Source organism: Myotis yumanensis, unplaced genomic scaffold (assembly GCF_028538775.1).
Source record: "Myotis yumanensis isolate MYYU_CA2020_CCGP unplaced genomic scaffold, mMyoYum1.0.hap1 SCAF_9, whole genome shotgun sequence".
NCBI classification, from domain to species: Eukaryota; Metazoa; Chordata; class Mammalia; order Chiroptera; family Vespertilionidae; genus Myotis; species Myotis yumanensis.
In genome coordinates this window covers 50,704,119-50,731,697 of record NW_027223760.1, presented here as the reverse complement: position 1 = coordinate 50,731,697, position 27,579 = coordinate 50,704,119, and the positions used below count along the sequence as shown (strand labels likewise).

Sequence of the window (27,579 nt, the reverse complement as noted above, 5' to 3'; positions counted from 1 at the left end):
AAGAAGCTAAAGAATTTTGCCAAAATAAATGATCCACTGATCCTTTAAATCAGCTTTAAAGTCTTTTACATTTAATATAGTGTAATATTGGACTACACTTATTTTTAAAATGCCTTATCTAAATCTTTGAAAGATACTTTACTTACACAGCAGTTAATCCTTAGTATGTTCCAAGGATCACCTGCATCAGAATCACATAGAGCTTATCAGGTTCTCAAACTAGGATGAATAAGCCTCACCTGAAGGGCTTGTTTAAACATAACTCTAGCTCCAGTAGGTATGAGCAAGGCCCAGGAGATGGCATTTCCAACAATTTCCCAAATGATACTGATACATTGTAGATTTAGACCACACTTTGAGAACCACAGTCTAAGGGTATCTAGTAAGAATGAACAATAGTCCTGGGCCCCATGCTAGATTCAGAATTTCTGGGCTTTGGGTCTTGAAACTGGTGTTTTAACAAGCTCCCAGGTAAGAGTATAAAAACCACAATCTGAGAAGCATCATGACAAGTTGGTTAATTTTACTATTATTGGCCAATGTATCACATGTCAGTAAGTAAAAATGGAAAAAATGCTAAATGACTAACCTCTGGGCTGATACGGTACAAAGAACACATAGGCTTTGAGTAGAAATCCCAGCTATTACTTATTAGCTTTGTGACAGTGGAAAATGTACTTTAACTCTGAGCCTCAGTTTTCACATCCATAATATGGGAATAGCATCCAATTTGTGAGGATTAACACTAACGTACAAAGAGTATCTAAGCACAGTAATTGGCATATAATATGCATCAGATAAAAACTAGCTATTACTTCTAAGAAATGAATAAAGTATTTCCTTCAATATCTGATTTGATTAAAGCAGATTTTTCATTCATTTGAAACAAATATTTACACTCCAAGTTAACAGACTAAAACCTTATATTTATTGCTTCATACTCTGGGCCAGACAGTATTCTAAAAGCCATACATATATTCACTCATTTAATCCTCATAAAATTCCTGTGAGGTAGGTAGTGTTATTGTCCCTAATTTACAGATGAGGAAATTGAGGCACAGAGAGATTAAGGAAATTGCTCAAGGTTACAAAACTAGTAAGTGATGAAGCAAGAATTTAAACCCAGGTAGTCTAACTCAGGACCCCAGGATTTATCACAATGTTCATTTCCTTTGAGTAAATTTTAAGGTTTTTGGATGTTTATAATAAACTATTTATACTTCTAGTACAGAAAAGTAGCAAACATGGACTCAGATAAATTCATATCCACACCAAAGTGAAGAGCTGTTCAAGAACAGAATGAATGTCTTAAAATTTTGGCAGATGACCATCATGAAAACAATAAAAAACAATTTAATAGGTAAAAATTGGTGTGAGTTTTCACTACATAGACATAGTATCCATAATTGGCCACTAAGATGAACATCCTCTCAAATATACCATCTAAAGAGGTCATAGTTTTGGCACAATAAATATAAACTATTTAGCTAAACAGCAGAGTCAATGGTGTGACAGCCATGTGAAATTAGCATGATAAACATAAGAGAAATATAAATCATTTGTACCATTTATGATAATCTTATAGAAAGTCTGTAAAATATTGTTATGATACACTCAGGTAATTTGCTAAAGATAACAAAAACTAATTTTTTTTTCCTTCCAGAAACTCTTTAAATAGAGGGTCACTAAAATAAGAACAAAATATTCATGAATGTGTTTTTGATGACAGTCTTGAATGGGTATTCTGCTCAACTGGAATTATCTATCCATTGGCAATACAATCATCCCCAAATAGAGGATGGGACAAAATAGCATTTATTCTTGTATTATTTATTAATTATTGTATTATTTTCTATACGAACAACTGTATACCTACTTTTGCCCCACCCTGTACATAAGTCAGCATCAAATTTAGATATTATTCATAAAATAAGTATTTTGTCTTTTAATACCTGACATATTTCAGCTTGTTTAAGCATTGTGCATTTTCTAATATTTTTAATTAACTCTGGTCAAAATCTTGCATTCAAATTATTTTGCCAGTGTAATTAACAACCACCTTAGATCCTAAAAATGAATTTTAAAACTGCTTTAAAGAAGTTATGAAAGGCACAAAACAAGTTCTTATCTCTCAACAGGATAAGAATGAAAAAAACTATAATTATGTAGTTGGAAAGAGTTTTAAATGATCAATTAAAAGTGTAGCTTAGTAATTCCTGAGTGGCAGTGATATCAAAAAACATTCCCCAAGCAGCATTAAAGTTATTATTTATTAGTTACCCATAATTAACAATGGGTAAATATGGGAACAAAATATTTAATCAAATGCTTTAAAGCTTTGAGTAAATATTAATAGTTGAAAATGGTATCCAAGAATGGTTAAACATATTTAGAAGAGACAATGGCGACTCAGCATAGTACCTTAGATATACTGCGGTTTCAGTTCCAGACCACCACGATAAAGCAAGTGTCGCAATAAAGCGAGTCGTTATCTTTTTTTTATCTTGAGAGAAAATTTTTTCTTGCCTTGTAAAAGGCACAACATCTGTGAAGCACATAAAGCAATAAAACAAGGTATGCCTATAAACGGTTAACTATTATTTAGAACCAAGTGTATATATATATATATATATTATAATCAAGGTCCATGATCATTTCAAAATGTGGTTTATTAATGCGCATTGGAATGAGTGCCATTCTTATTCTACCTTCTTCTGAAAGAAATACTGCCAATTTTAAATAGTCACAGCAAAATTTAGATTAGCCAAAACTACACACGGGTATGTGTTGGGAGAGGAGGGGTTCATTTATACCATACTGTGAATATAAACTCATGTCTTGAGTTTATAAACAACACTGAACAACAATACTTCCTTCTAAAATTTTAAGGCAGATCTGTTTAGCATCATGTGTGTGTTATTAATATGGTACAGTGTAGTTTTAGCTTCCCAGTTAAAATAATACATGTGGTCAGAAACAGGCAACAAAATCTTTTTAGCCCCTCTGCCTTACCAACATTATAAAAACACAAGTTTTTCATATATATATATATATATATTACTGTATCAAAACACATTTTAACAGACTTCACAGCTTATTAAAGCTTCAGTTTATAGGCATTCATATGAAAGATTTCTAATACGGAATGTTCATTTAGAATTCTTCACTGGGCTTCCAGTGTTCTACATCAGAAACGCAGAAGTTCTTCTTCAGTGCAATGTCAGACATTTTACCTCTGTTCATTTATGCTTTTCTTTCAAGGTTTCCCAAATTTTACTTTGGATCTTCATTTTTGTATGCCTGACTTATTTCCTTCCGTATATTTTCAGGTAAGGCAGGTTGATATCTGTATAAATATCCATATGGACGAAGATGATAAACGAGGTATTCTAACTCATACATGGTTGTAGGATCAACATAGTGAAAAGAAACTGCAAGATCAGAACAGCAACCAGGACCCTAAAAAAGTAGAGGAAACAGACATTATTAAATAAGTAGCACTTTGTTAAAATACAGTATGCACAAAGTGATAAAGAAAACACTAACTTTAACAGAATCCAATAATTAAAGCAGGCAGGGTTTAAAGAGACACCTAATTTATTAGACCTGGAAGAAAGGATTTTTTAAAGTTCCTATTGATTTAAAACCAAATATGAAATTGCTAAAGCATTTCAAATTGAAATAATATTCTCTTACTCTACAGTGTTTCAGCAGAAAAAAATCTTGAGACTTTTTTCAATACAAAGGATAAAGCTCTATTTCTTCAAGTTTTGCTTTCTCTTCATAATTTTCTCACTATCAATTTTCGTTTGGCTGAGCTCCAGAAAGGTACCTTCAGAACATTCAGTAACTAGAAAGCCTTGCCAGTTATATGTCTGCAATCTAATACTTCATCTACACATTAACCCAAATAGTAGGAGAGGAAGTTTTGAGTCAAACCTAGGTTTGAATCCAAATTTTGCCTACTGGTGTATGACACTGGCAAGTTATTAAATCTTTATAAGCATCAATTTCCCCATCTGCAAAAGATGGTTAAAGGAGATAATGTGCATGAAATGCTTAGGACTATGCTTTGCCTATAATATATGTTCAATAAATGTCAGCTATTATTGATAGAACAATCACATTCAGGTGGCCCTCAGTAAGTCAGAGTTTTAAACCTTCATTCACACTTATGTAATTCTCATACATTCCTAATACAGTTGGTATTAGAACAAGTTTAAAACAAAACAAAATAAAAATACAACAAACAGGAATGAAAATGCATAAAAATGTAGAAAACTGGGGGAAAAAACCTGGTCATAGAATTAAACAATCATGGGTCACTTGGGGATTAGAACTGGTATCTGGAGAATGTTTCTGGTGACTCCAACAAAACTGGGATCCTATCTAATGTCTTTGCAAGGACCCAAGGAGAAAGACAGTCTGGTAAGTTACCACAGAATATTCATATTGACCTACTAAAATTGAACATTTAATAATTTATGTTTGGAAGTATGCAGCTGACAATGCTTAAAAATTATCAAGAATTATTCATTGTATTTTCTCTGGCCTGATTCTCAACTTTTCCTTTGAAACACTGTTTGTGAAATCTTGGACAAATATGTAGGCACTGAAATATTATCTGGTGCCTACTTTTTAAAGCTTGAGGGAACATAATAGAAACAAATATGAAAAGTAAACTGTAAGTCAACTTGTGATTACCTCTGTACAATAGGTATATATGAACCACATAATGTAGTTTAATATTTTCTAATAGCCACATTTAAAAAGTAAAAGTAGGTGAAATTAATTTAATGTAATTTAATCTTACTGAATAAATCCATATTATTTTTTCAATATGTAATATTTTTTAAATTATTAATGAAATCATTCTTTTCAGTTGTGCTAAGACCTTGAAATCAGTCATTAATTTTATAATTAAAGCACATCTCAATGTGGACTTGTCACATTTCTAGCGCTCAATGGTTAATGTTAGTGGCTATATACTGGCCAGTACATATTGAACTAAAAAACCAGAACAATAGCAGTTAGTTTTAAATTGCAGATCCTCTATGGAAGCAATTTTATTTGACTCTGAAGTATTGTAATAATATTTTTACAAGATTTACTGCATTAATTATGTTACACTCTATTGTATTATTGCTTTTTAATGGATGGTCAGGATACTGTTATTATTAAGCATTATAAGCAACAAAATATAATAAAACAGCCATAATTATTAAAAATAAAAAAGTTCTTTGCATATTATTATGGTTATTTAAAAAACTCAAGAGTCAAGTGAAAAATCATCCAAAATAAGGAATCTAAGAACAGAGCCAGATTTTAAAGATGCTTTAAAAAACCAAAAGCTTTCATATATATAGGCTAAGAAGTTTTAAGAAAGAGTCTAAGTAGAAGAGTAACAAAAATATTAGATACCTAGGGAAATACTTAAGAAGGAATAAAATTCTGAAGAAAACTATAAAACTTCACTAGGGGACCTAAAAGGCAAACTAAAAAATCCTGGGCAATTATGTCCACTGTCCTTAAATTAATAAATTTATACTCAAGGAAAAAGACATAAGAGTTGCCAGAACAGTCTTAGATTAATAACTTAAATATTTTGTAAAGCTACAAGGTTATAAACATATGGTGCTGAGCCAAAACCAAATAGAACAATGGAACAGAACTTGAAATTAAGACACTGATCGATCCTACACTATACCATAGTGTATAATAAAGGAGGTATTTTAAATCAGTAATGAAAAAATGGTATTGAAATAATTAGTTAACAATTTTTTAAAAATCAGGAGCTCTCTACCTCATCATATGCTAGTAAGTTTCAGATGAATTAGAGTTAATGTAAATGAAACTGACAAAATAATAGAATAAGTCATATTTAATCATTTCTGACCTATGAAAGAGGCAATTTCACATGTAGAAGGAAATATTTATATATATAGGCAAAAGTAGGTTTACAGTTGTTCATAGCCTATATGAGAAACATGCAAATTAACCATCCCTCCACTATGCTCAAGCCACGCCCACAAGCCAATCAGGAGCAAGTATGCAAATTAACCCAACTAAGATGGCAGCGGCCATGGAGCTGGAGCCAGCAGGAGGCTTGGGTTGCCCCTGGCGATGGAGGAAGCCAAGCTTCCCCCCTGCCCTGGCCGGCCCTCAGCTCTGCTCAAGGCTACAAAGTTTCAATTATAGAAGATAAATAAATACCAGAAGAAAAAAAAAAAAAGAAAAAAAGGAGAGGCTGGGAGCTTGGGTCGTTGGGGGGCTTGGCCAGCCTGAAAACGACCATCAGCCCCTCACCCAGGCTGGCCAGGCACCCCAGCGGGACTTCCCCACCCTGAAGGGGCTGTGGGCAGCCTGAAAACGGCCCTCAGCCCCTCACCCAGGCTGGCCACACCCCCATGGGGTGAGGGTCCCCGCTGGGGGGCTTGGCCAGCCTGCAAAGAACCCTCAGCCCCTCACCCAGGCTGGCCAGGCACCCCAGTGGGGACCACTACCCTGAAAAAGTGTGGCCAGCCTGAAAACAGCCCTCAGCCCCTCACCCAGGCTGGCCACACCCCCATGGGGTGAGGGTCCCTGCTGGGGGGGTTGGCCAGCCTGAAAACAGCCATCAGCCTCTCACCCAGGCTGGCCAGGCACCCCAGTGGGACCCCCACCCTGATCTGGGACACCCTTCAGGGCAAACCAGCTGGCCCCCACCCGTGCACCAGGCCTCTATCCTATAAAAGGGTAATATGCAAACTGACCCTAACAGCAAAACGACTGGGAATGAATGGTCACTATGACACACACTGACCACCAGGGGGAAGACACTCAATGCAGGAGCTGCCCCCTGGTGGTCAGTGCACTCCCAAAGGGGCAGCTCTACTCAGCCACAAGCCAGGTTGACAGCTGCCAGCACAGCAGTGGTGGTGGGAGCCTCTCCTGCCACCTCAGCAGTGCTAAAGATGTCTGACTGCAGCTTAGGCCTGCTCCCCCCTGGCAAATGGACATCCCCCGAGGGCTCCCAGAGGGATGTCTGACTGCCAGCTTAGGCCAGATCCCCCGGGGAGTGGGCCTAAGCCAGCAGGTGAACATCCCCTGAGGGGTCCCAGACTGCAAGAGGGCACAGGCTGGGCTGAGGGACCACCCCCCGAGTGCACAAATTTTTGTGCACCAGGCCTCTAGTGGAAAAAATAAAATAATACAAGGATAAACTGTTTCAGATACTCTAAACTGTAAACCTATTTTTGCCTACTCCTTTTGTGTGTGTGTGTGTGTGTGTGTGTGTGTGTATTTACATATAAATATAAATACACACACGTCTATTTTAAATCCACTATATTATGACTGCAAATTCTCTGGTGAAAAGTCTATTTCTAGAGAACAGACTCACTTATAGGGAATTGAGAAGGTGGAATGAGAAGGGAACTGTATGAAAAGTAAAGTTCTGAACAACCAACTTAAGACCATAAACTCCGATCAACTAGAATATTTTACACTCTCACTTGCTATATAAAATTTTTCTACACTGTATTTTTAGTGAGTACTACAGAGAATGTATGTATGATATTTAGGATGGCTTTAAAATAGTAACTCAGGGAGAAAAAGTAATAAATAATGGATGAGTAATAGAAGTTTGATTTCACATTGGGTTTATATAGAATCTTCTAAGAGAGAAGAGGCAACATTGGAAGTCTGGGTCAGTACTGGCACTCCCAAATCTATTTTATAGTTTTCAATATAACTGAATAAATTTTTACATAAAAAACTAGTTTTTGCCATCCATTTTAAAACTGACTACAATTTAAATAAAAGGTGCACTATAAGCCCTGGCTAGGTGGCTCGGCTGGAGCATCGGTTGCAGGTTTGATTCCTGGTTAGGATACCTAAACTTCAGGTTGCTCTGGATGGAAAGCAAACAAAAAAAGCCCCTGGTCAAGAACTACTATTTTGGTGATGATTTGAAAGTGCTGGCCTTTCTTGTGGACTGAAGGGTCCTGGGTTTGATTCCAGTCAAGGGCACATACCTCAGTTGCAGGCTCCTTCTGGGCCCAGGCCCTGGTCAAGGTTCATGCAATAGGCAACCAATCAATGCGTCTCTCACACTGATAGTTCTATCTGTCTTTCCCTCTCTCTAAAAATCAATTAAAAAATATTTTCAGGCGAGGATTAAAAAAAAAGTTCTAGTCTGTGAAGAGAATGATGGCATGACGTATCTTATTTTTATCATAGGGCCAGAGAAAAGAAGGCACAGGATTCTAGTAACTTGCCTAGAGGCATTATTAATTAACTAGAGGCCTGGCCTGCATCCTCTCACAATCCGGGACCCCTTGGGGGATGTCAGACTACCGGTTTCGGCCCTGAGGGATGTAAAAGTGTGCGAAGCAGCAGGCGGCTGGGGCGTTGCTCCCACTCATCCTGGCCCTGCTGAGCCTGCTGAGCCTGCTGCCACTTGGTGGCACTGCTGCAGAGGCGGGAGAGGTTTGTGCTGCTGCAGCTATGTTTGCCATCTGTGAGCCTGGCGTCTGGCGCCCATCCATCAGCTAAGCGGCGCTCCCACTGTGGGGGTACACTGACCACCAGGAGGCAGCTCCTGCATTGAGCGTCTGTACCCCTGGTGGTCAGTGCACATCATAGCTATGGGCTGGTTGTCCGGTCATCTAGTTGCTTAGGCTTTTATATACATAGACCAGAGGCCTGGTGCACAAATTTGTGCACCAGTGGGGTCCCTTGGTCTGACCTGCGGGATTGGGCCAAAACCAGCTCTCAGACATCCCCCAAGAGGTCCCAGATTACGAGAGGGCGCAGGCCACCGGTGCATGATCAGGGTCAGGGTGCGTGAGAGGGCTCCAGGGTGTGTCTGGCCCATCTTGCTCAGTCCCGATAGACCGGACCCCAGCAGCAAGCTAACCTACCAGTCGGAGCATCCGCCCCCTGGTGGTCAGTGCACGTCATAGTGACTGGTCGACCGGTCAACTGTCACCTGGTGGTCAGTGCACGTCATAGCGAGCAGTTGGGTGGCCTTAGTATATCATTAGCATATTATGCTCTGATTGGCTGAATGGCTGACCAGATGACCGGACACTTAGCATATTAGGCTTTTATTATATAGGATAGATAACAGAACTGAGTATAAAAGCTGGGTTTTGTGATGCCTGGACTCTTTCAGTCATTCACTGCTGTAATTGGTCATAACAGTGAAAACCCAGCAACAGTCTATCAAATGTTCATATGCAGGAGAATGGATAAATTACAGTACATTCATATATTAGGTTATTACACAGAAGTCTAAATTAATAAAGCAGATACATAGATTAATGTTGATAAGTTTTACTATATGATATAATTCCATTTATTTAAAAATCTGTAAAACAATACTACATATTATTTATGGACACATAAACATGTAGGAAAAACATAAAAACAAGTCTGGCAATGATAAATATTAGATCCATGATATTATTTGAAGAAGGAGGTAGGAGAAATGGATTGGGGAGGATACACAGGCCTCAACTATATCTATAACCTTTTTCTTTTAAAAAAATCTGAAGCAAATGTAGCAAAAGATTAATATTTGGTAAACCTGGTTTGTTGGTACAAGACATTATACTTTTCTCAAATATTTTTACATCTGAAAAATTTAATAAAATAATGTAATTTAAAATTCTCAAGAATTTATAAGTTAAGGTGTCAAATGAGAGCTAAGACTTATTAAGTACTTACTGTGTGATAGACACTGCACTGCACTGTAATTACAACTGGATGAGAAAGGTAGATCATATCCATTTTACAAATGAGAAAAATGATGCTAGGAAGTTAGGCAAATTCTGTCCATACCACGTCATTCAACTATTAAGTAGGTCTTTCTGAACCTCAGAGTCTTTTGATGTATTGTTTCTTAACCACCCAAACTAGAGTACCCCCACTCTACTCTGTGTCACTCTGCATCCCCTTGCATGGCTTTTTCTTCAGGACACTAACCACAACCTAGAATCACATTATATCTTAATTAGTCCGTGTGTTTATTCTATGTCTCCTCATCTAGAATATAAAGTTAATGAGAACTGGAACTTGGCCATTTTTATTGCTATAGTCCCAGTGCCTGGCATATAGTAGTACTAATATTTGTTGAATGACTGAGTATTGCTGACACTCATATTGTTATTTACTGTGTTATATTGTCACTCTACATAAAAAGACTAAAGGAGATTCTCAGTGTTACTAAAGAAACATACACATATTAGTTGGTTTTTTTTTAAAGTAAGCAAAAGTCAGTCTAAATATTTATATTGTAATAAAATTTCTAAACTTACCTCTACAGGAGGGTAATAGTTATAATTCCAATACCAAAATGTTTTAGGTAAATAACCCTTGATTAAGTGGTGCTCTGGTACAAAGGGATGAAAAGTTTCTTTTCCAATGGTATCTCTGGAATCTCCCGCCTCTACATTTATAATTTCCATGCATCTTCCCAGTGCTAAATCTTCAATGGAGGAACTATGTGTACATTTCTCTGTTTTAAACGCATCAACAAATCTCTTCAAGGCTTCTTTGCTCAGTACATATCCTGCTCCTCCACTCATGTAGCCCTGCTTAACATAGGGCTTAAATCTTCTCCCAAAGTAAATGGGTTCTTCAGGGCTGTGTTTTGAGAGAAGCCATCTCAAATTGTCTAGTATAACATATGTATCGTCATCGGCTTTCATAAACCAATCAGCATCTTCTAGATAGTGATCATGAACATACTGAAAAGCTTTAATTGTTTTCCAGTATAGCTGGTCTCTGCCTTCTCTGGTTTCTAATCCCACAGCAGGGAAGTCTTTGTTTTCTTCTGAACTCATAAACAACACTTTATTACAGCGCTGGGCCCATGTAGCTTTGACATGTTTAGCCTTTTTCTCTAGATTTTGAGGTCCTGTCATAACCCAGCAAAGAATTTTAACTTTCTGATAGAGGTTTTCAGCGATGTCAGTGTTCTCATCTATTAAACAGAAAATTTCAAAGTTACATTTACATATAATGTGAAATCCAAATAAATTATGTTGAAGAAGACATTTTCTTAAGCAGTATCAAAGAACCACCCCAACCCCTGTCCCTGTTTCTATTTACCTAGTTACCATTAGTGATTTAACTGAAAGAAAACAAAGCTCAACCTAATATGAACTGTCATTCTGATCTATTGGTTTCATGTCAATCTTATCCAGGAGATCAGTGGAGCTAACAAGAGTTGTCACTATGACTTCAATTTTTCAATAATTTTTCATTGCTCTGAATAAACTCTGAAAGGCAGGAAAGACATGCTGCTGAAGTGGCAGTTTATTTTGAAGCTCACAAGAGTCCACTGTTATGAATTTCCATAAGTACCCTAAGGTGGCTTTTTAAAAAAAGTTTTCCTAACTACCCCAGTTTCATGAAGAAGCGTTAATACAGAGTTGAGATTACTTCCAATAGTACTATATCTCATTACAAAATGCAAAACCACCAGTCAGAAAAAGAACACATGAATAGGAAGAGGTAGTATTTCCAAGATCATCTAGAGTAGTGTTTTTTAAAGTATGGGTTTGCAAAGAAATGTGTAAGGAGCATATGCCAGAATATAAAGCAGCATATTAATGTTTTCATTGAAGAAGTTTTGCTTCTCCCTCCACCTCTACAAAAGTCCTAAGCAGTGAGCTGAAATGATTTATATCCTGGTGCAAGCTCCTTATCTGGATGCAGGTAAGTAACAAACAATTCACTGGCTGTCATGTCAAAACCACATTTTGAGTAACAATATGCAGAGGAAGAGTTCAACTATAGGATTCTAAATCAGTGCTTTGTGAAGGACCAATTTTTATATACAATAATTTGAAATCTATACTTTTACAAACATGCTAAAAATGAAATACTGAAAAATAAAAATCATATATAAAATCCAAGCCCTAGTAAATTTTTATATTTAGATTTAGACAAAATTATTGTCAAATTACCATAAAATGTCTTTTAATCGTGATTTCAATACTTCTTTACTTGTGGACCAGCATGAGTCTGCAAAACCACACTTGTATAGCAATGCTCTAGGCATAATCCTCAGAAAGCACATCCTTAAAGTTAAGGTCAACCAGTGAGTTAAGAAAGCTAACACCTGTGAAAAAGTAACAACTAAAGACATAAATTTCTAGGTAACTGATTGAGAGGGAATAGAAGGCAAGGTTGGGAAAGGACATGAAAATATACTTATGCCCCAATAAATATCAAGAATTCACAATCTAAAAACGGACAAAATCACCCTATTTTCAATCAGAGAAAATTCATGGTTCTTATACGTGGGAGCCCAATTTCCTAGCTATATAGACATACCAAATCCTAAATGGAAAAGGAAGATGATGGTGGAGGCAGGAATCTGCAATATGTTTCACTAAGAGCAAGAAAATTTTCTCCCCATGTTGGTAGATATTCTTTCTCATTCTTTCAATTACTCACTCATTAATGACTTTGTAGTAAGCACGAGCTAGCCCAGGAGATAACAGGATGAATAAGATACATTTGCAAACCAATACTTGCCACATACTAAGAGATGCTATAATTTCTGAGGTATGTACCAAGGGTTTGATGTGCTGTGGGAAAAGAAAGCAGTGGCTGGCAAATCCTATGGAGCAGTGCAATGGAAAGTTGGCTAGAACAAAGAAGGGGGGGATAAAGCGATATCAGCAAAAATAAGAGATAATGCAGAAAATACATCTTTAAATGAGTAGATGCTCACCTAAAGAAAGGACAAAAGGCATGGTGAAGTTTGGTTGAGGCCTGATCAGGGGAAAAGCACTATAGATTGAGAGAAGAAATCTGAAAAACGGTAAAGAAAGTGAACTGCTAGATTTAAGTGACAAATGTGATTGACTGGTAAGCAAAGAAAAGCATCTACCATGACTGCAACGTTTCTGACTTGGGCAGATGGTAATAAGATATATAAAATATATATGGGATACAGAAGGTAGAGTAAGTTTCAGAAGTAGGAAAGAAAAGGAGTTCATTTGCATGTTAAATTTGAGAGGAACAGAACTTTTAGCATACCCTACATTTTGTGGGCCTTGGAGGAGGACAAGTTAGGTACCTAATATATGTGCCTGCAGTAAGGTCAACCTAGCACAGCTTACTAGTAGTAGAGGAGCCTCAATCCAATTGACCATTTCAAGACCTATAGCAATGCTACAGAGCAAATGCACAGTGATTAAACTGCTTTACAATAAGAACACCTGCTCAGAGCTGAATCACTGTTATATAAACATTCACACAACATAAAATAAGTTGTAATGTGCTTGCTAGTTCACAAAACTCAACCAAGATCTGACACCTTGCCCTACAACCACCACTTGAGAGGTAGGAAAGAAATAATTTACTGCCAGAAAGATAACAGAAATAGCTGTTAATGAGGACCCTCTGCATCCTAGAATTCTAATTGTTTTCAAACTGGTTGCATTTTTTTCTGTCAAATAAACCACAAAATTTGCAGCGATCTTTGAATTGTGTTAATGCCTTTTTATAGTGTCTAGAACTGGGTTAAAGATAAAGACAATAGCCCTAGCCGGTTTGGCTCAGTAGATAGAGCGTTGGCCTTTGGACTGAAGGGTCCTGAGTTCAATTCTGGTCAAGGGCACATGCCCAGGTTGCGGGCTCGATCCCCACTGGGGGGCGTGCAGGAGGCAGCCAATCAATGATTCTCTCTCACTGAATGTTTCTGTCTCTCTCCCTCTCCCTTCCTCTCTGAAATCAATAATATATATATATATGTAAAAGATAAAGACAATAAGGGAGAGATGGGAATTAAAACTATGGGGGTTGATGACATCACACAGGCAAAGAAGAGCCAAAGGACAGAGACTTGGAGAAAGCCTACATTTAAAGGGCACACAGAGGGCTCAATTGAGAAAACCTAGTTAGAGATATGAGGCAAGAAGAAAATGAAGTCATTATAACACACCCTTAGTTTTTTAATTCCCTAGTTCTTTATGCTTCTAAAAAGGAAACAAGATAAGTGATATTAACTATTGATAAAATTATAAATTAAAATTTATGTATACCTCTTGTGTTTCTCTAAGAAAACACAACTAAGCAAAAACAAAGACCAAAACAAGATAGCAAAAAACAAAGATGCAGATATAAACCATGGTAACACAATCAGACTAAATAAAAATTTTCAGAAACAAATCTAGACTTAAAAGTTTTGCCTTTTGCCAAATTACAGTTTCTGAACTATTTCTACTAAAAAATAAATTCAAAAGCAATATTTTACTACCTAAGTTTGTCTGGCAATTTCCTTCTTCTGAGGCAAACTGAGAGTTGTCATTTAACATCTAAAATTAAGATCACTTTTATCAAAAGATATACTGTGATGTAACAAAATTCATATAACTCTTTGCAATTCCTTCAATACTTACATAGACTGAAAAATACTGTTTAATACTGAAAAATACTCCTTAATAAAGTAATCCATACCTTTATGTTGGCTAACATCTGCATTGAAGTTCATCTGTCCTTCTAGATGATTCTGTCCATTATCATCTGAATGCCTAGCATGAGGATCATTATGAAGAATCTTAGGTTGGGTGTCACCCTGTTCTCCCAACAAAATACTAAATAGCTGAGAACACAGAACAAATCCAACTGCTGATCCACAGAGGAAGATTAAAAAATTCAGCCAAGATTTAGAGGCCATTTCCCAAAAGTGTATTTCTGTAAGAAAAAAAAAAGGATGTTATAAACTATAGAGCATTATACATACCAAAAGTAAAAAGTCTGCTAACTTTTAGCTATACTGGAAAGTTAGTTCTTTTCATATAAGAGAACATATCTAAGAATATTTAACTTCTACCTATGCACAGGAGATAAAAGGATGAATTTACTGCTAAAACAGCACATTATGGACAAGTCAAAAAATGAATAATCATTGTTGAGATGGGACATGGGTAAATACAAGTATGGGAAAATATGATTCAATCAAAATCATTTGAGGAACATTTTAAAAATACAAATTTCCTGGCTCAACAACTGAAATTACAGATGCAAAGTGCTGGGACAACTAAAATTTATATTTTTACTTTATTTTTTAAGGAAAAGGTTTGTATTATTCTTTGTTTAAAACAACAACAACAACAACAACAAAAAACAAGCAAGCAATAAAGCACTGCATGAAGAAAGAAATCACTCTAAATCCTAGAAATAACTTTTGATGAATATCATTACAGAGATGAATAACATCCTATCTAATAAAGAGGGATATGAACATTGATCGTCATGCCGCCACAAAGATGGCAGCGCCCATAGCCACAAGATGGTGGTGCCCAGTCCCCTCAGCCCTGCCCGAATCCCCTAGTTCTTCCAGCCCCACCGGGGGGTGGGGGGGGTAGGGGGGTGGCAGGTGCACGATGCAGCTGGACCTGCCCTCAGGCGGGTCCAACCGCTCCTTGCACCAACCGCCAGAGTCCCACAGTCCTTTCAGCCCAGCCGGGGATGTGGCAGGTGCACAGTGCGGCTGGACCTGCCTTCAGCCCCCCCGCCACCCAGGGCCAGCCTGAGGCACAGGCAAGCCTCAGATGTCGGCTGCCCAACAGACGCCCGAGGCAAGCAAGCCTCGGATGGTGGCTGCTCAGCTGCCCACGGCCGCCCGAGGCTCAGGTAACCAGGGCTGGCCGAGGCTTGGGCTGCCAGCAGTGGCAGCAGCAGAGGTGTGATGGGGGCATCGCCTTCCCCTGATCGCCGGGTCGCCTCCCGCCCCTGAGGGCTCCCGGACTGTGAGAGGGAGCAGGCTGGGCTGAGGGACACCCTCCTCCTCCAGTGCATGAATTTTCATGCACCGGGCCTCTAGTCCTATATAATAAAAGCCTAATATGCAAATTGTCCTCTCGACCAAGAGTTCGACCAGGAGTTCGACCACTCACTATGATGTGCACTGACCACCAGCGGGTGGCACAGAACATGGCGGGCATTGGCAACACAGCATTGGAGGCGCTGCTGGCCCTGATGGGCCCCGACGAGAGTGGGACCGAGGCGGGCTGGTGGAGCAGGTGAGCTGGCAGCACCAGGCCAAGGCAGGACACACAGATGGCAACCAGTAGCGGTGGCAGGGGGCGGGGCTCTAAGGCTCTGAGAGAGTCAGGTGGGGGGGCCGGCCCCAACCCATTGCCTGCAGATGGCAACCAGTGGCTGGCAGGCCCTGATTACCCGATTAAGGCTGGGCCCTGGGCTGGGACGGGGAACTGGGAGTAGGTGGTGGTGACCAACCTCCTGCGGAGCCCGGGCAGGGGGCTGCAACCTCTCGCTGGCTACCTGAAGGTGGGGGTGACGGGGATGGAGGTGCAGTGAGAATGTGAGGTGTCCGCTGAGCTCACTCTCACTCCTCCTGCTACCCTCTCCCAGAAAACCAGGGCTCGTGTGCCAGGGAAGACCCTGTGCTCAGGTGCCAGGCACCCATGAGGAGCTCGCCCCACACCCACGCAGCCTCTTCCGGGTGAGCCGGGCCGCAGCTGCTGGGACCACAGGGGCTGGTAGGGCTCCCTGTGGGTTTGTGCAAGAGCCAGTCTGTGAGGCCAGCTGGGAGAGAGCACGCTGCCCCCCCTCCGGCTTTGGTGTGGCACCACTCGGTGGCCCAGAGGCCCATGCTGCGCCCCGACCCGTGGTGTCCGGCTGCACTCAGTGCATTTCCGCATGGGGACTCGGGTGCTGTGACTCAGGCGGAGGGGGGCATGCAGGGGCCCAGGTGCTGCCCAGGGCCCAGAGGTCAGCTGGGACCTGCCCTTCCACACCAGATGCTCACACTTCGATCGCCAGCCAGGCCTAGGGATCGCACTCGTGCAACGAATTTCGAGCACCAGGCTTCTAGTCTTTATGAATAACAGAGACAGAGAAAGAAGAAGAGATAATTATAGCTAAGATTTGATTCCTGTACTAAGAGCTTTATATGGATTACCTTAAACCAGTGATCAGCAAACTGCGGCTCGCAAGCCACATGTGGCTCTTTGGCCCCTTGAGTGTGGCTCTTCCGCAAAATACCACGTGCGGGTGCGCATGTACAGGGTCTTCCCTGGCACGCGATTGAAACTTTGTGGACCATGCGCAAAAGTCGGTATTTTGTGGAAGAGCCACACTCAAGGGGCCAAAGAGCCACATGTGGCTCGCGAGTCGCAGTTTGCTGACCACTGCCTTAAACCATAAACTAAAGACCACTGATCCCATTTCCTAGATGAATTCAGACAGAGAGGTTAGTAACCTTTCCAGGATCACATTAGCAATCTAAATCAAGAGTTCAGATTCTTGCCCTGGCCAGGTGACTCAGCTGATTGGAGTGTCATCCTGTACACCAAAAGGGTTCAGGTTCAATTCCTGGTCAAGGCACATATGTAGGTTATAGGTTTAAATTCCACTCGGGGCAGGTAGGAGAGGCAACTGGTCAATGTTTCTCTCTCACATCAATGTTTCTCTCTTTTCCCCTTCCTCTCTCTAAAATCAATAAACATATCCTTGGGTGAGGCTAAAAAAAAAAACTTCAAACTCTTCACCATTTTGCTATAGTTTTACAAAATTTGGCTTGTAAATTTGTATATTTACAAAATAGTCCTGCTATTTTAAATACTTAACATATTAAGTTAGATTTCCTTGAATTTATGAAAAAAGAGAAATTAAATAAATCTAAACAAACTTTGAATGTTAGCTAAACATTTCTGACATGACTGCCCTCTTTTCAATGATCCCTTTGAAGATAAACATTATGAAAAACATAAAACAATTGGAAGCATGTACACACCTTGTATGACTAAAAATTAAATAATGCTGATTTAAAAAAAATCAAGACTTAACTAAAAAAACTGGGGAGACAGACTATGTTCATGAAATAGAAGACTCAACATAGTAAACATGTCAATTCTCCCTAATTGGATACACAGATTTAATTCAATTTCTATGAAAATTCTTTCAAGATTTCTTGTATAAACAAGATTATTCTAAAATGTATATGTTACGGTGAATGAATCAGAATAGCTCAACAATTTTTTTAAAAAGAAGAATAAAGCGGGAGGAATCAGTCTACGTGAATTTAAGATATCTTATAGCGACTGAAATCAAGACTATATAGAACTGGAGTACAAGGCTCATGGACCAATAGAACAGAATAGACAACTGAAAAATAGATATTTGATAAATGTATAACGTCAAATATCAACTGATATTTGTATAAATGCAGCTGAGTGGAGGAAAGATAAGACTTTCAATAAATGTTGCTGGGCACCTCTAGGCCAGAAATAAATAAATAAATAAATAAATAAATTTTAAAAAATTAAAAAAAAAAAAATCTTGACCTAAATCTCACATCTTATACAAAAATTAACTCCAAATGAACCTTGGACTTAAACATAAAATATGCAACTATAAAACTTTTAGGGGGAAAAAAAACACAAAAGAAAATATTGATCTAGAACTAGGCAAAGAATCCTTAGACTTGACAGCAAAAGCACAATCCAAAAAAGGGAAAGATTAATAAATTGGACTTCATTAAAATTAAACTTGGTGCTCCACAAAAGACATTACTGAGAGACTAAAAAGACAAGCTAAACTGGAAGAAAATATTTGCAAACCACATATTTAACAAAAGAACTAGTATTTAGAATATATAAAGAATTCTTAAGCCTAGCTGGTTTGGCTCAGTGGATAGGGCGTCTGCCTGCTGACGAAAAGGGCTAGGTCCAACATGCAGGAGGCAGCCAATCAATGATTCCCTCTCATCAGTGATGTTTCTACCTCTTTCTCCCTCTTCCTTCCTCTCTCTAAAATCAATAAAAACATATATATTTTTTTAAATCATGCAGAGAGAAAGAAGAATAGGTTGCCAGGGACTTAGGGGGGAGGGGGAAAGCAACAGGGAGTTATTGTTTAATGGGTATAGCATTTCAGTTGCACAACAATATAAATGTACCTAATACCACTGAAACTTACACTTAAAAATGGTTAAGATGGTAAATTTTATGTGTCTTTTACCATAATAAAAAATAATGGGAAAAAAATCAACGATAAAGATGTTGATTTTCTCCAAATTAACCTATATATGTAATTCACCCCAACAAAAATATAAGATTTTTTAAAAGTTAAACAACTTGGTATAAAGTATTCATAGTATGGAAAAATAAACATGTGAACATGAGAAATTCTGGAAAGGGATATGGAGGTGAACTAACCCTACCAGACCCAGTTAAATACAAGATTTTAAAAATCTAATAATGATGAAATTATTCTAAATGCTGTTTGGAAAAATAAGCAGGTGAGTATACTGGAAAATTCTTGAAAGGGACACATTGGGGGTTGGAGGGTAGATTAGGCCTACCAAATATTAAAATATATTAGCTACAATAAATGGTGGTATAGTAATAAAAATAATTTTATATTCAGGTCAAACAGGCATATCAATGTATCTGTAAATCTGTAAAAAAAATTTTTTTAATTTAAAAGACATAGCACTGAGAAACTTTTTTTCTCTATAACCAGACGGTCACAAAGTTTATCAATGATATTACAACATCCCACTCTTGCATGGATGATGAATCATTAATTTAACAGAAGCAGCCTCAATTTCCAAATCAGTCAGATAAGGGTTTCTCAGACACAACATTCTACATTTATCTTAACTTTGTAGTCTGCAAGGCAACAGGACTCCGACTGAGCTTCTTAGCTTATGCCTGATGTTAATTAACTCCTTGACACACAGTCTCCCTGTGCTTTAAACCTATCAAATATTGATTCATTTAAATTGTATCTAAACCCCACTGTTCAAAACCCTATAATAGCCCTGTCCCTTCTTTATTTAGTGAAATGCTGACAGTTCCTCTGGTGTTTAGTCTCTCATAGCAAGTTAATTAACCTACCTTTGTAAGCCCAAAGATAGCCCTCTTGGTTTTTATCAGATCAAAATAATCTATTAGAAAAACAAGCACATATGGAAATTTAATACATAAGCCACATAGCATTTCAAATCAAGATGGCTCATTCAAGAAATGATATTGAATTAATCATATGGGAAAAGAGTAAAAAGCACAGATGGATCCCTACCTTTCTCTTTCAAATTCCAAATGATTCTAAGATTTCAATATTTAAAAAAATAAAATAAAAACAAAATTAGGAGAAAACCTATTTTTATATTTTTATATAAAGAACTGAGATCTTCCCCAAATTCAAAAGCTATGACTAAATTGCATGAGGTTACTCATTGGATAAATTTCTGGCAGTGAAACTGCTGGTTCAAAGGTATGTTTTTAAATGTTAAAAAAAATATGTGCAGCAAAAAACCAAAATAAACAAAAAGTATCATAAAGAGAAAAACAAAAGATCAACCTAATATAAAAACAGATACTTAACATGCAACCTATGTACTAGTAATGTGCCCTGACCAGGAATCAAATCCAAAAATTTTTGGTGTATGGACCAACGCTCCAACCAACTGAGCAACCTGGCTAGGGCTGGCAATATCTTTTAAATTTTTGAAATTTATATGCCTTGACCTATCATTTCATAACCAGAAATTTCTCTTAGGGACATAATCTGAAAGATGTTCTTGGTAGCCATAGCAATGTTTATTTACTGACAAGGAATTAGTTTATACAGAAATAATAACATTTTCTTTTTCACCTCTACACCTAGCTCTCCCCAAAGGTAACTACTACTGCTTCTTATGTATCCATGGAAAAAAAGTAATGCCTGTATAAGCATATATGTATGTACATCCTTTAATTTATATCAAAGAGATGATGCTCTATAACCATTAATCTCCACTTTACTCTTTTCACTTATTTTCTCTCATAACACCCATGTAAGATAAAAGATTTATTTTTTAAGACAAAGCTCTACAGTCTGTATAGTATGATTGCATTTGGCTTTTTAAATGCTTCTGTATATATAAAAAATTCTAGAATGATGTACAATAGCCCCCCCCCCCCCCACTTATCTGCAGTTTCACTTTCCATTATTTCAGTTACCTGTAGTCCAAAAATGTTAAATGAAAATTCCAGAATACAATTCGTAAGTTTTAAAATGCCCACTGTTCTAAGTAGCATGATGAAATCTCGCACCATCCAGCTCTGTCCCACCCAGGACATGAATCATCCCTTTGTACACATCTAGGCTGTAAATGTTTCCCCCTCATGTTAGGCATTTAGTAGTTAGGTTATCAGATGAATTGGTATTGGTATGGAAGTGCTTATATTGAAGTAATCCTTATTTTACTTAATAATGGCCCCAAAGCACAAGAGTAGTGTTGCTTTCAAAGAGAAACCATAGAAGTTATGTATATATGTATGCATGCTGAGGGGAAAAAAACAGTATATACAGGCATACCTCATTTTATTGCACTTTGCTTTATTGTGCTTCACAGATGTTGCCTTTTTTTTTTTTTTTTAACAAATTAAAGGCAAAACCCTCCACCAGCTAAAAGATTATGACTTGCTTTATTGCAGTGATCTGGAACTGAACTCATAATATCTCCAAAGTATGTATGTATAACAGGGTTTGGTACTATCCACAATTTCAGGCATCTTCTGGAGGTCCTAGAACATATTCCCCATGGATAAGGGGGAACTACTGAATACAAAATATTTAACAAGGGATACCTCTGGAAATTAAGACTGGGTGGCATGGGCAGCAAGGACAAATTTATTTGCATTTTATAACTTTTTTATGTTTTACTTTTAAAAATCAAGTACATACCTATTACTTTTCTGACAAAACTTAAATAAAGGTAGATATTTTATATAGGGAATGAAATAATATAAGAAAAACTAAATTGCACTAATTTCCCACACTTGTTACACAAAAAGATCTCTTGATCCTTTCCAGAGTTCCCCCAACTTTCAGATTTATATACACACAAAGCATTTCCACCTGGACCACAGGCATGTTAAATTCAACATGTCCAAAAGTGACTCACTGCCTTCCTCCCTTAAGCCTGCTCATCTTACCTAATTTACTGGTAATTACCTAAATTACTGACCAATGGGTTCCTATTTCACCAGGAGCCATTGGATTATTTAAAGTAAAAATTAGGGAGACACTGTTAACACTCTCCTTACTTTACCCCACATCCAATTACCTAATCTTGCCAATTTTATTTCCTAAATATTTTTCTAATCCATCCTCTCCTCTCCATTTTTACTACTTGTCCTATTTCAGACCCTCCTCTCTCCCCTAAGATCCTGCAATAGCTCACCAGTCTACCCAACTCAAGGCTATCTCTCCTCAATTTATTCCCATTCTGTTATCAGAATGACCTATCTAAAATGAAAAGTTGAACTCTATCAATCCATGGGACCCCACTGCCTACAAGACAAAAACTAAGGACATGATAAGGCCCCTCCTTGACCTAGACTCTGTCCAGGTTTCCAGCCTCATATGTTAATACTCCATGCCTTATAATTTATGCTTCAGCAATCCTGAACTCTAGTTTGCCAAATATCCCAGTGCAATTAGCTCCGCTATTCCTATTGTCTTCTCTGTCTACACAACAAACACCCTCTTCCCTCCACCATCTATGCCCCAACTGTGTAAGTCCCGGTAAGCCAAGGTTTCTTAACTTGGCACAACTGGCATCTTGAGCTGAATAAATTCTCTGTTGTGGGGGCTGTTGTTTACTGTCAAACGTTTAGCAACATCTGGAGCCTATACTCACAAGATGCCAGTAGCACTCCCCCTAGTTGTGACACAGGAGTTTTTTTCTCAAAAGGTCGGACACATTTCCTATTTTCACACATTACAGATTTTGGCACTTATGTTTGAATTTAAGTACAAAGTGAAAATTTAAGTACACATTAGATACACATTTAGATTTTATGATAAAATGCTACTTCTCTTTTTATGGAACAACTCCCCATTTTTTCTTCTTGCTTCTTTTAGAAGAATGACCTTAATCCCACTGAATTTTCAGTAAAAGAATTTTGTCATGCCTTTCTTTCAATCTTGTTAGTTTGTATACTAACCTTTTTACTTAAATCTCAACAAATCTTCTAAAAGTCACATACTTATACTTGGAAGCTTAAAGTTGTAAGTGAATCTGAACTGAATTCAGCATGATTGTCCATTTCCATCTAATGATTGTTTATGCCTGTACTGTCACAAGAATTCCAATCAATGATTTTACCACACAAAGACTATTTTATATTGCCATGGTTTGTAAAGTTCATAAGCTATATATGATGCAATTTTTATCTTAGTGAGCACAAATCAATATACAAATATATAGTAAAAGGCATATATCTAGTGACAAACTTGTGTATTGCCATGACTAAGTGAACATTAATTCATTATATGTACTCCTAAATAAGTCTGTGATAAAATTCTAAGAATTCCAAGAATTTCTGAATACTTAATTTACTCAGCAATATATAATCTATACCAAAAAGCATTTTTTTTAAAAAAAAACAAAACATACTTTAAATGGGAAGTAACCACAAAATATATTTTTAAATGCTGAGTCCTAAGTGAAAAGATTCATTGAAACATTCCAACCAAATTTGAGAGAGACATTTAATAGTTCTCCACTAGTACTAAAAAACCATACTCTTTTCCTGTGAAGAACTTTAATGAGTCATACTTTCCTGACTAAATCATTATTTTACTGAACATATGGTAAAAAAGAGTTAACTGTTTGGTAACTTGAAACTTTATATTCACTTAAATTGCACATCATCAATACACAATAAGGCAGGCAGAAAATGCGTCTAGTTTACTATACACGATACTTAGAAGCCCACAGCATCAAACACAAGGCTCATCTGACATTTATCTGATAAAGGTGTAAAAAGCGGTCTAAACCCCTCTTAAAAACTCAAGGAATATGGGGATAAGGACACATATGTAATAACTTAATCAATAAAGAAATTTTTAAAAAAAGACACGAGAAACTCAAGATTCCCACCGTCTACACTTAATTAAACCCCCTGAAGTCACGCACGACGCTTGCTCCTGGTGCCCAGCACAGCTGGCTCTCTGTTCTACGCCCAGCTGGTCGCACACGAACCTATTTCCGTCCCTTACACCTCGGCCTAATCACCCCCACTCTAACGCATTCAAGTCCCAACTTTTACAACTAACTTTTAAATTTCATAATGGAATCAATCCATGGTTTAGCATAACAGTTCCCGACCCGAAAACGTAAAAAGGATATGCCACAATATCTATAATGAGCTTAGAGAACCAGATCATGAGTCTAGTCACCATTTCCAGCGCGTGTGGTATAGGCAGGCGTTAGGGTAAGCGCTAGGGAGAAGTAAGTCCCCGCCCCTAAATTACGGTCATCTTTTAAGAGAATATAATTTACCCAAACTCCAGCTGTATGGCCACCTTGGCAGCACCTACTAATGAACTCGCACCTGGGGAAGGGGAAGAGGAGAAGGAAACCTTTTCCTCCTCCTTGGCCCCGCGGGCAAGTGCCCAGGGCACACCGGGCTCGGTCACCCCGCCAAGCCAGGGGGACTTAAAAAGGGGCATGTGTCCCCGACAAACCTGAAGATCCGCCACAGCCCGGAGGAAGCCGCCGGCACTCGGGGACGGTGCCCGCTCTCCGGGCGCCCGGCTGGCGCGGCAGTCAGCGGCTCCCGGGGAAGGTGCCCACACCTGAGCCGCCGATCCCGCTCGACCCGCGGGCGGAGGGGCAGGACCGCTGCGGGGTCCCGCCGCCGCCGGTCGACTGCAGGGTAGCGCCGCGAGGAGGAGAGAGGCGCGCGAGGGCGACAGGGAAGGACCCGCGGCGAAGAGGAAGCAACAACTGAACAAAATAGCGGCCGGCAGGGCAGGCGGACCCAGTCGCGGTTCGCAGAGGCTCCGGGCGCAGGAAGTGCCGCGCCGCCCTCAGAAGCCCGCACGCCCCCAGTCCCGGCGGCGACTCCCAGACACCTGTTTAGCGGCGCCCGCGCTCGGGTGCCACCCTCCAGGCTCCCCCCGCCAACACTCCGAGCCGGGGAAGGACGCGGGGAAGCCAGACCTCGGGCTCGCAGCCTGAGGGCGCCTCCGCCGGCCGTACCTGACATCCGCGGCGACTCCCTCTCGCCCCTCCTGGGGGGCGGAGAGGAGAACGACACGAGACCGGCGACCTTCGCTCCACTCGGCAGCCGCAGAAGTGCTCGTGGCCGCTAGTCGGGGCCGCCCGCTGCCGCCTAGATTTCTCCCCGGCAGCAGCGGCGGCGGCGGCGGCCGAGGGGGGCCCGGCGCCCGCTCCCGCCCTCTCGCACCGCCCCTCCCCGCAGCCGGTCCAGGCCGCGGCCCGCCAACGGCGCAGGCGCCACCCAGGGGTCTCCTAGCGGTGACGTCGCCGCCGCGTCCCCGGCCCCAGGGAAGAGCCCAGCTAGTGGGGGCGAAGTGGGCGGGGCTACGGCGACGTGCGGACGCGGGGATTGGCCGCCGAGCGCACGCCCCGCCCTCGGGCGAAGGTCGTCTGGGAAGTTGGGTCTTCAGGGAGCCGGAGTGGAAGCCCACTGGCCGCCCCTCTCTGCTGGCTTTCGCCTTTCTTCCGAGGCTGCGGGGTCCTGCACTAGCTTCCGGACCGGGAGAGGGACTGAAGCAGTGAAACAGCAGGGACTGAAACTGGGGGCGCCTTGTGGACCTTGGTCTGAGGGCAGGATCTGGCCCTGCAGGAGTCTTTTGACCTGGAGCCTGCTCTTACCTTGTTTTTCTCCGTTTCCCCCACCTCACCCGCACTCCCCCCCCCCCCCCCCCCCCCCCACACACACACACTCTTTTCCCAGTATCTCTCTGGCCTTAATGACAGGAAATACGGCAAGATAAGATATGCAAACGGGTGCTGGGTAACCAGTTCTGTGAAGTAGGAAGGGCTGAAAATTCAGTTGATGATAATACCATAAGGCCTTGTGTAGGCACTCGGGGCCTTTGGTTCTGCCATGACTTCAGTGCTGTCAGGCAAGTGGCAGGAAGAACTTCCTTCGGGCTTTGCAAAACTTACCTCCTTTAGTTGGCAAAAGGACATTGAATCAGAAACCTATCTTTGAATTGAGAAGGGGGAACCTGCGAGCCAGGAGGTGGGGGTAGGTCTTGGCTTTATTGGGGTTAACCAGCATCCACAAGGCCTACCTTGAAGGTGAGAAAGCTATCTTGTTTCCTTTAAAGGCCCTCAGGTAGTTCTTCAGTGACTTTCAGCATAGCTGTTAGGAGTGTAGGCTCTGGGCTGGAATCTTGGTCCCTCCACCTATTGTGTAATCTTGGCAACTTACTTAACAACGTGCCTGGGAGAAATACGAAACAGCGTGTGTAAGTTATTGTTGTTGTCATTTTTTTTTCTTTAATTTGTTTAGATTTAGCCCTAGTGTAGTTTCCCAGGATATGCCATTAATAGATCCAAAAGAATTTTAAAACACCTAGTGATTCTTATCCAAACCTCCCATTTTTCAGATGAGAAAACTGAGGTCAGAAAGATAAACTGGTGGGCTCAAGCAAGAAGTGAAACACCAGACTGACAACAGTCTGATGTTAAGGTGAGTGCTCTTTCCCAGACCCATGCCTCCAGACTTCTCCCTCTTACATCTTTGCCTACATCTTCTCTTCCTCAGCCTTTCTTTCCACAGCTGCTGTAAAACAGGATGTCACAGTGCTCCAAATAGAAAGGAAAACAAAGCAAAAAAAGTTCATGATTTCTTACCTCATTTTAATTTTAGTGAAATTTATAATGAGTAAGGAATGACATATTTCCAGTGAGCAAAAATAAGAAACCTATCCAAGGATAAGTTCAGCCACAGCATGTCTAAGAAAATTAGTGGCAACAAGTAATGTTGATATGAAGAATACTGGATGAAGTTAGCCCCTCCCTCTCTTGGGTATTTTTTTAAATAGCTACTGTTTTGATGAAAACAATACATACTATTCAAACAAATACAGGTGTTCTTTTCCCCCAAATCTCATAGAGATAACCATTTAAAATATTCATGTTATCGTCTTCTATACATCTCTAAGAATTAAAAAAAAAAACAAAGACAAATACAGTACTTCATAAATTGGATCTTATGTGCACAGTCCTTTTCTCACTGAACAGCATGTCACCAATAACTTCATTTTAAAAAGTTACATAGTGTCCATTAAGTGGACATTTATCATCATTTAATCAGTTTTCTATTGATTGACATTTTTGTTTTTCCCCCAAATGTTTCCTATTTTAAACAACTCTTTGATGAACTTCCTTATATATGCCCCTTTGCACAACTTTGTAGTTATCTTTTGGGACAAATTCGTGGAAGTGACATTTTTGTCAGCCAATTCTTCAACATTATCAACTAGAAAAAATAAGTGTGCCTACTTTGAAAAATATACTTTATATGTGAGACTCAATACAACCAAATTCTCCCATTTGAAACACAGTTAAACCTCAGACAGTTGTTGTCAGTCTGGTGTTTCAGTAATCTGTCAGAGCTCTCTGGAGCAGAATAATGTGTGTTGAGGCTCCTTGAAGCAGGGTGGTTGACACTGCTAGTTGTTTAAGCCAAAATCTTTTTTCTTTACTAGCAGAATTCTGATCTTTTTTCAGGGTGTCAGTGTGTCCAGTTAAAAATTTTTACTTCCCCAGACTCTTTAAAGCCATGGTTG

At 39.6% G+C, this 27,579-nt stretch overlaps 1 protein-coding gene across 4 annotated transcripts; it reads right to left on the bottom strand.

Moving 5' to 3' along the window:
• Window positions 1-506: 506 nt before the first annotated feature.
• On the bottom strand, window positions 507-25,165 carry C1GALT1 (core 1 synthase, glycoprotein-N-acetylgalactosamine 3-beta-galactosyltransferase 1). 4 transcript variants are annotated; one of them, XM_070424317.1, is made up of 5 exons: window positions 25,013-25,165; window positions 14,461-14,697; window positions 10,302-10,969; window positions 3,234-3,459; window positions 507-2,545 (listed from the first exon to the last, which is right to left on the bottom strand). In XM_070424317.1, exons 1-4 carry the CDS (start codon window positions 25,017-25,019, stop codon window positions 3,274-3,276), a joined length of 1,098 nt encoding a protein of 365 aa, XP_070280418.1. In that variant the 5' UTR covers window positions 25,020-25,165; the 3' UTR covers window positions 507-2,545; window positions 3,234-3,273. The 4 variants fall into 4 exon arrangements, with proteins under 4 accessions (XP_070280418.1, XP_070280417.1, XP_070280419.1 ...); XM_070424316.1 differs by having other exon boundaries at window positions 507-3,459; XM_070424318.1 differs by lacking the exon at window positions 25,013-25,165 and adding an exon at window positions 24,496-24,576 and having other exon boundaries at window positions 507-3,459.
• Between the last annotated feature and the right edge of the window lie 2,414 nt (window positions 25,166-27,579).

Coding starts and splice junctions, on each gene's coding strand:
- C1GALT1 (XM_070424316.1), bottom strand. Junction 10,970..14,460: donor AGATGTTAGCCAACATAAAG/GTATGGATTACT, acceptor TCTGTTTAATAG/ATGAGAACACTGACATCGCT. Junction 3,460..10,301: donor ACTATTACCCTCCTGTAGAG/GTAAGTTTAGAA, acceptor CTACTTTTTTAG/GGTCCTGGTTGCTGTTCTGA.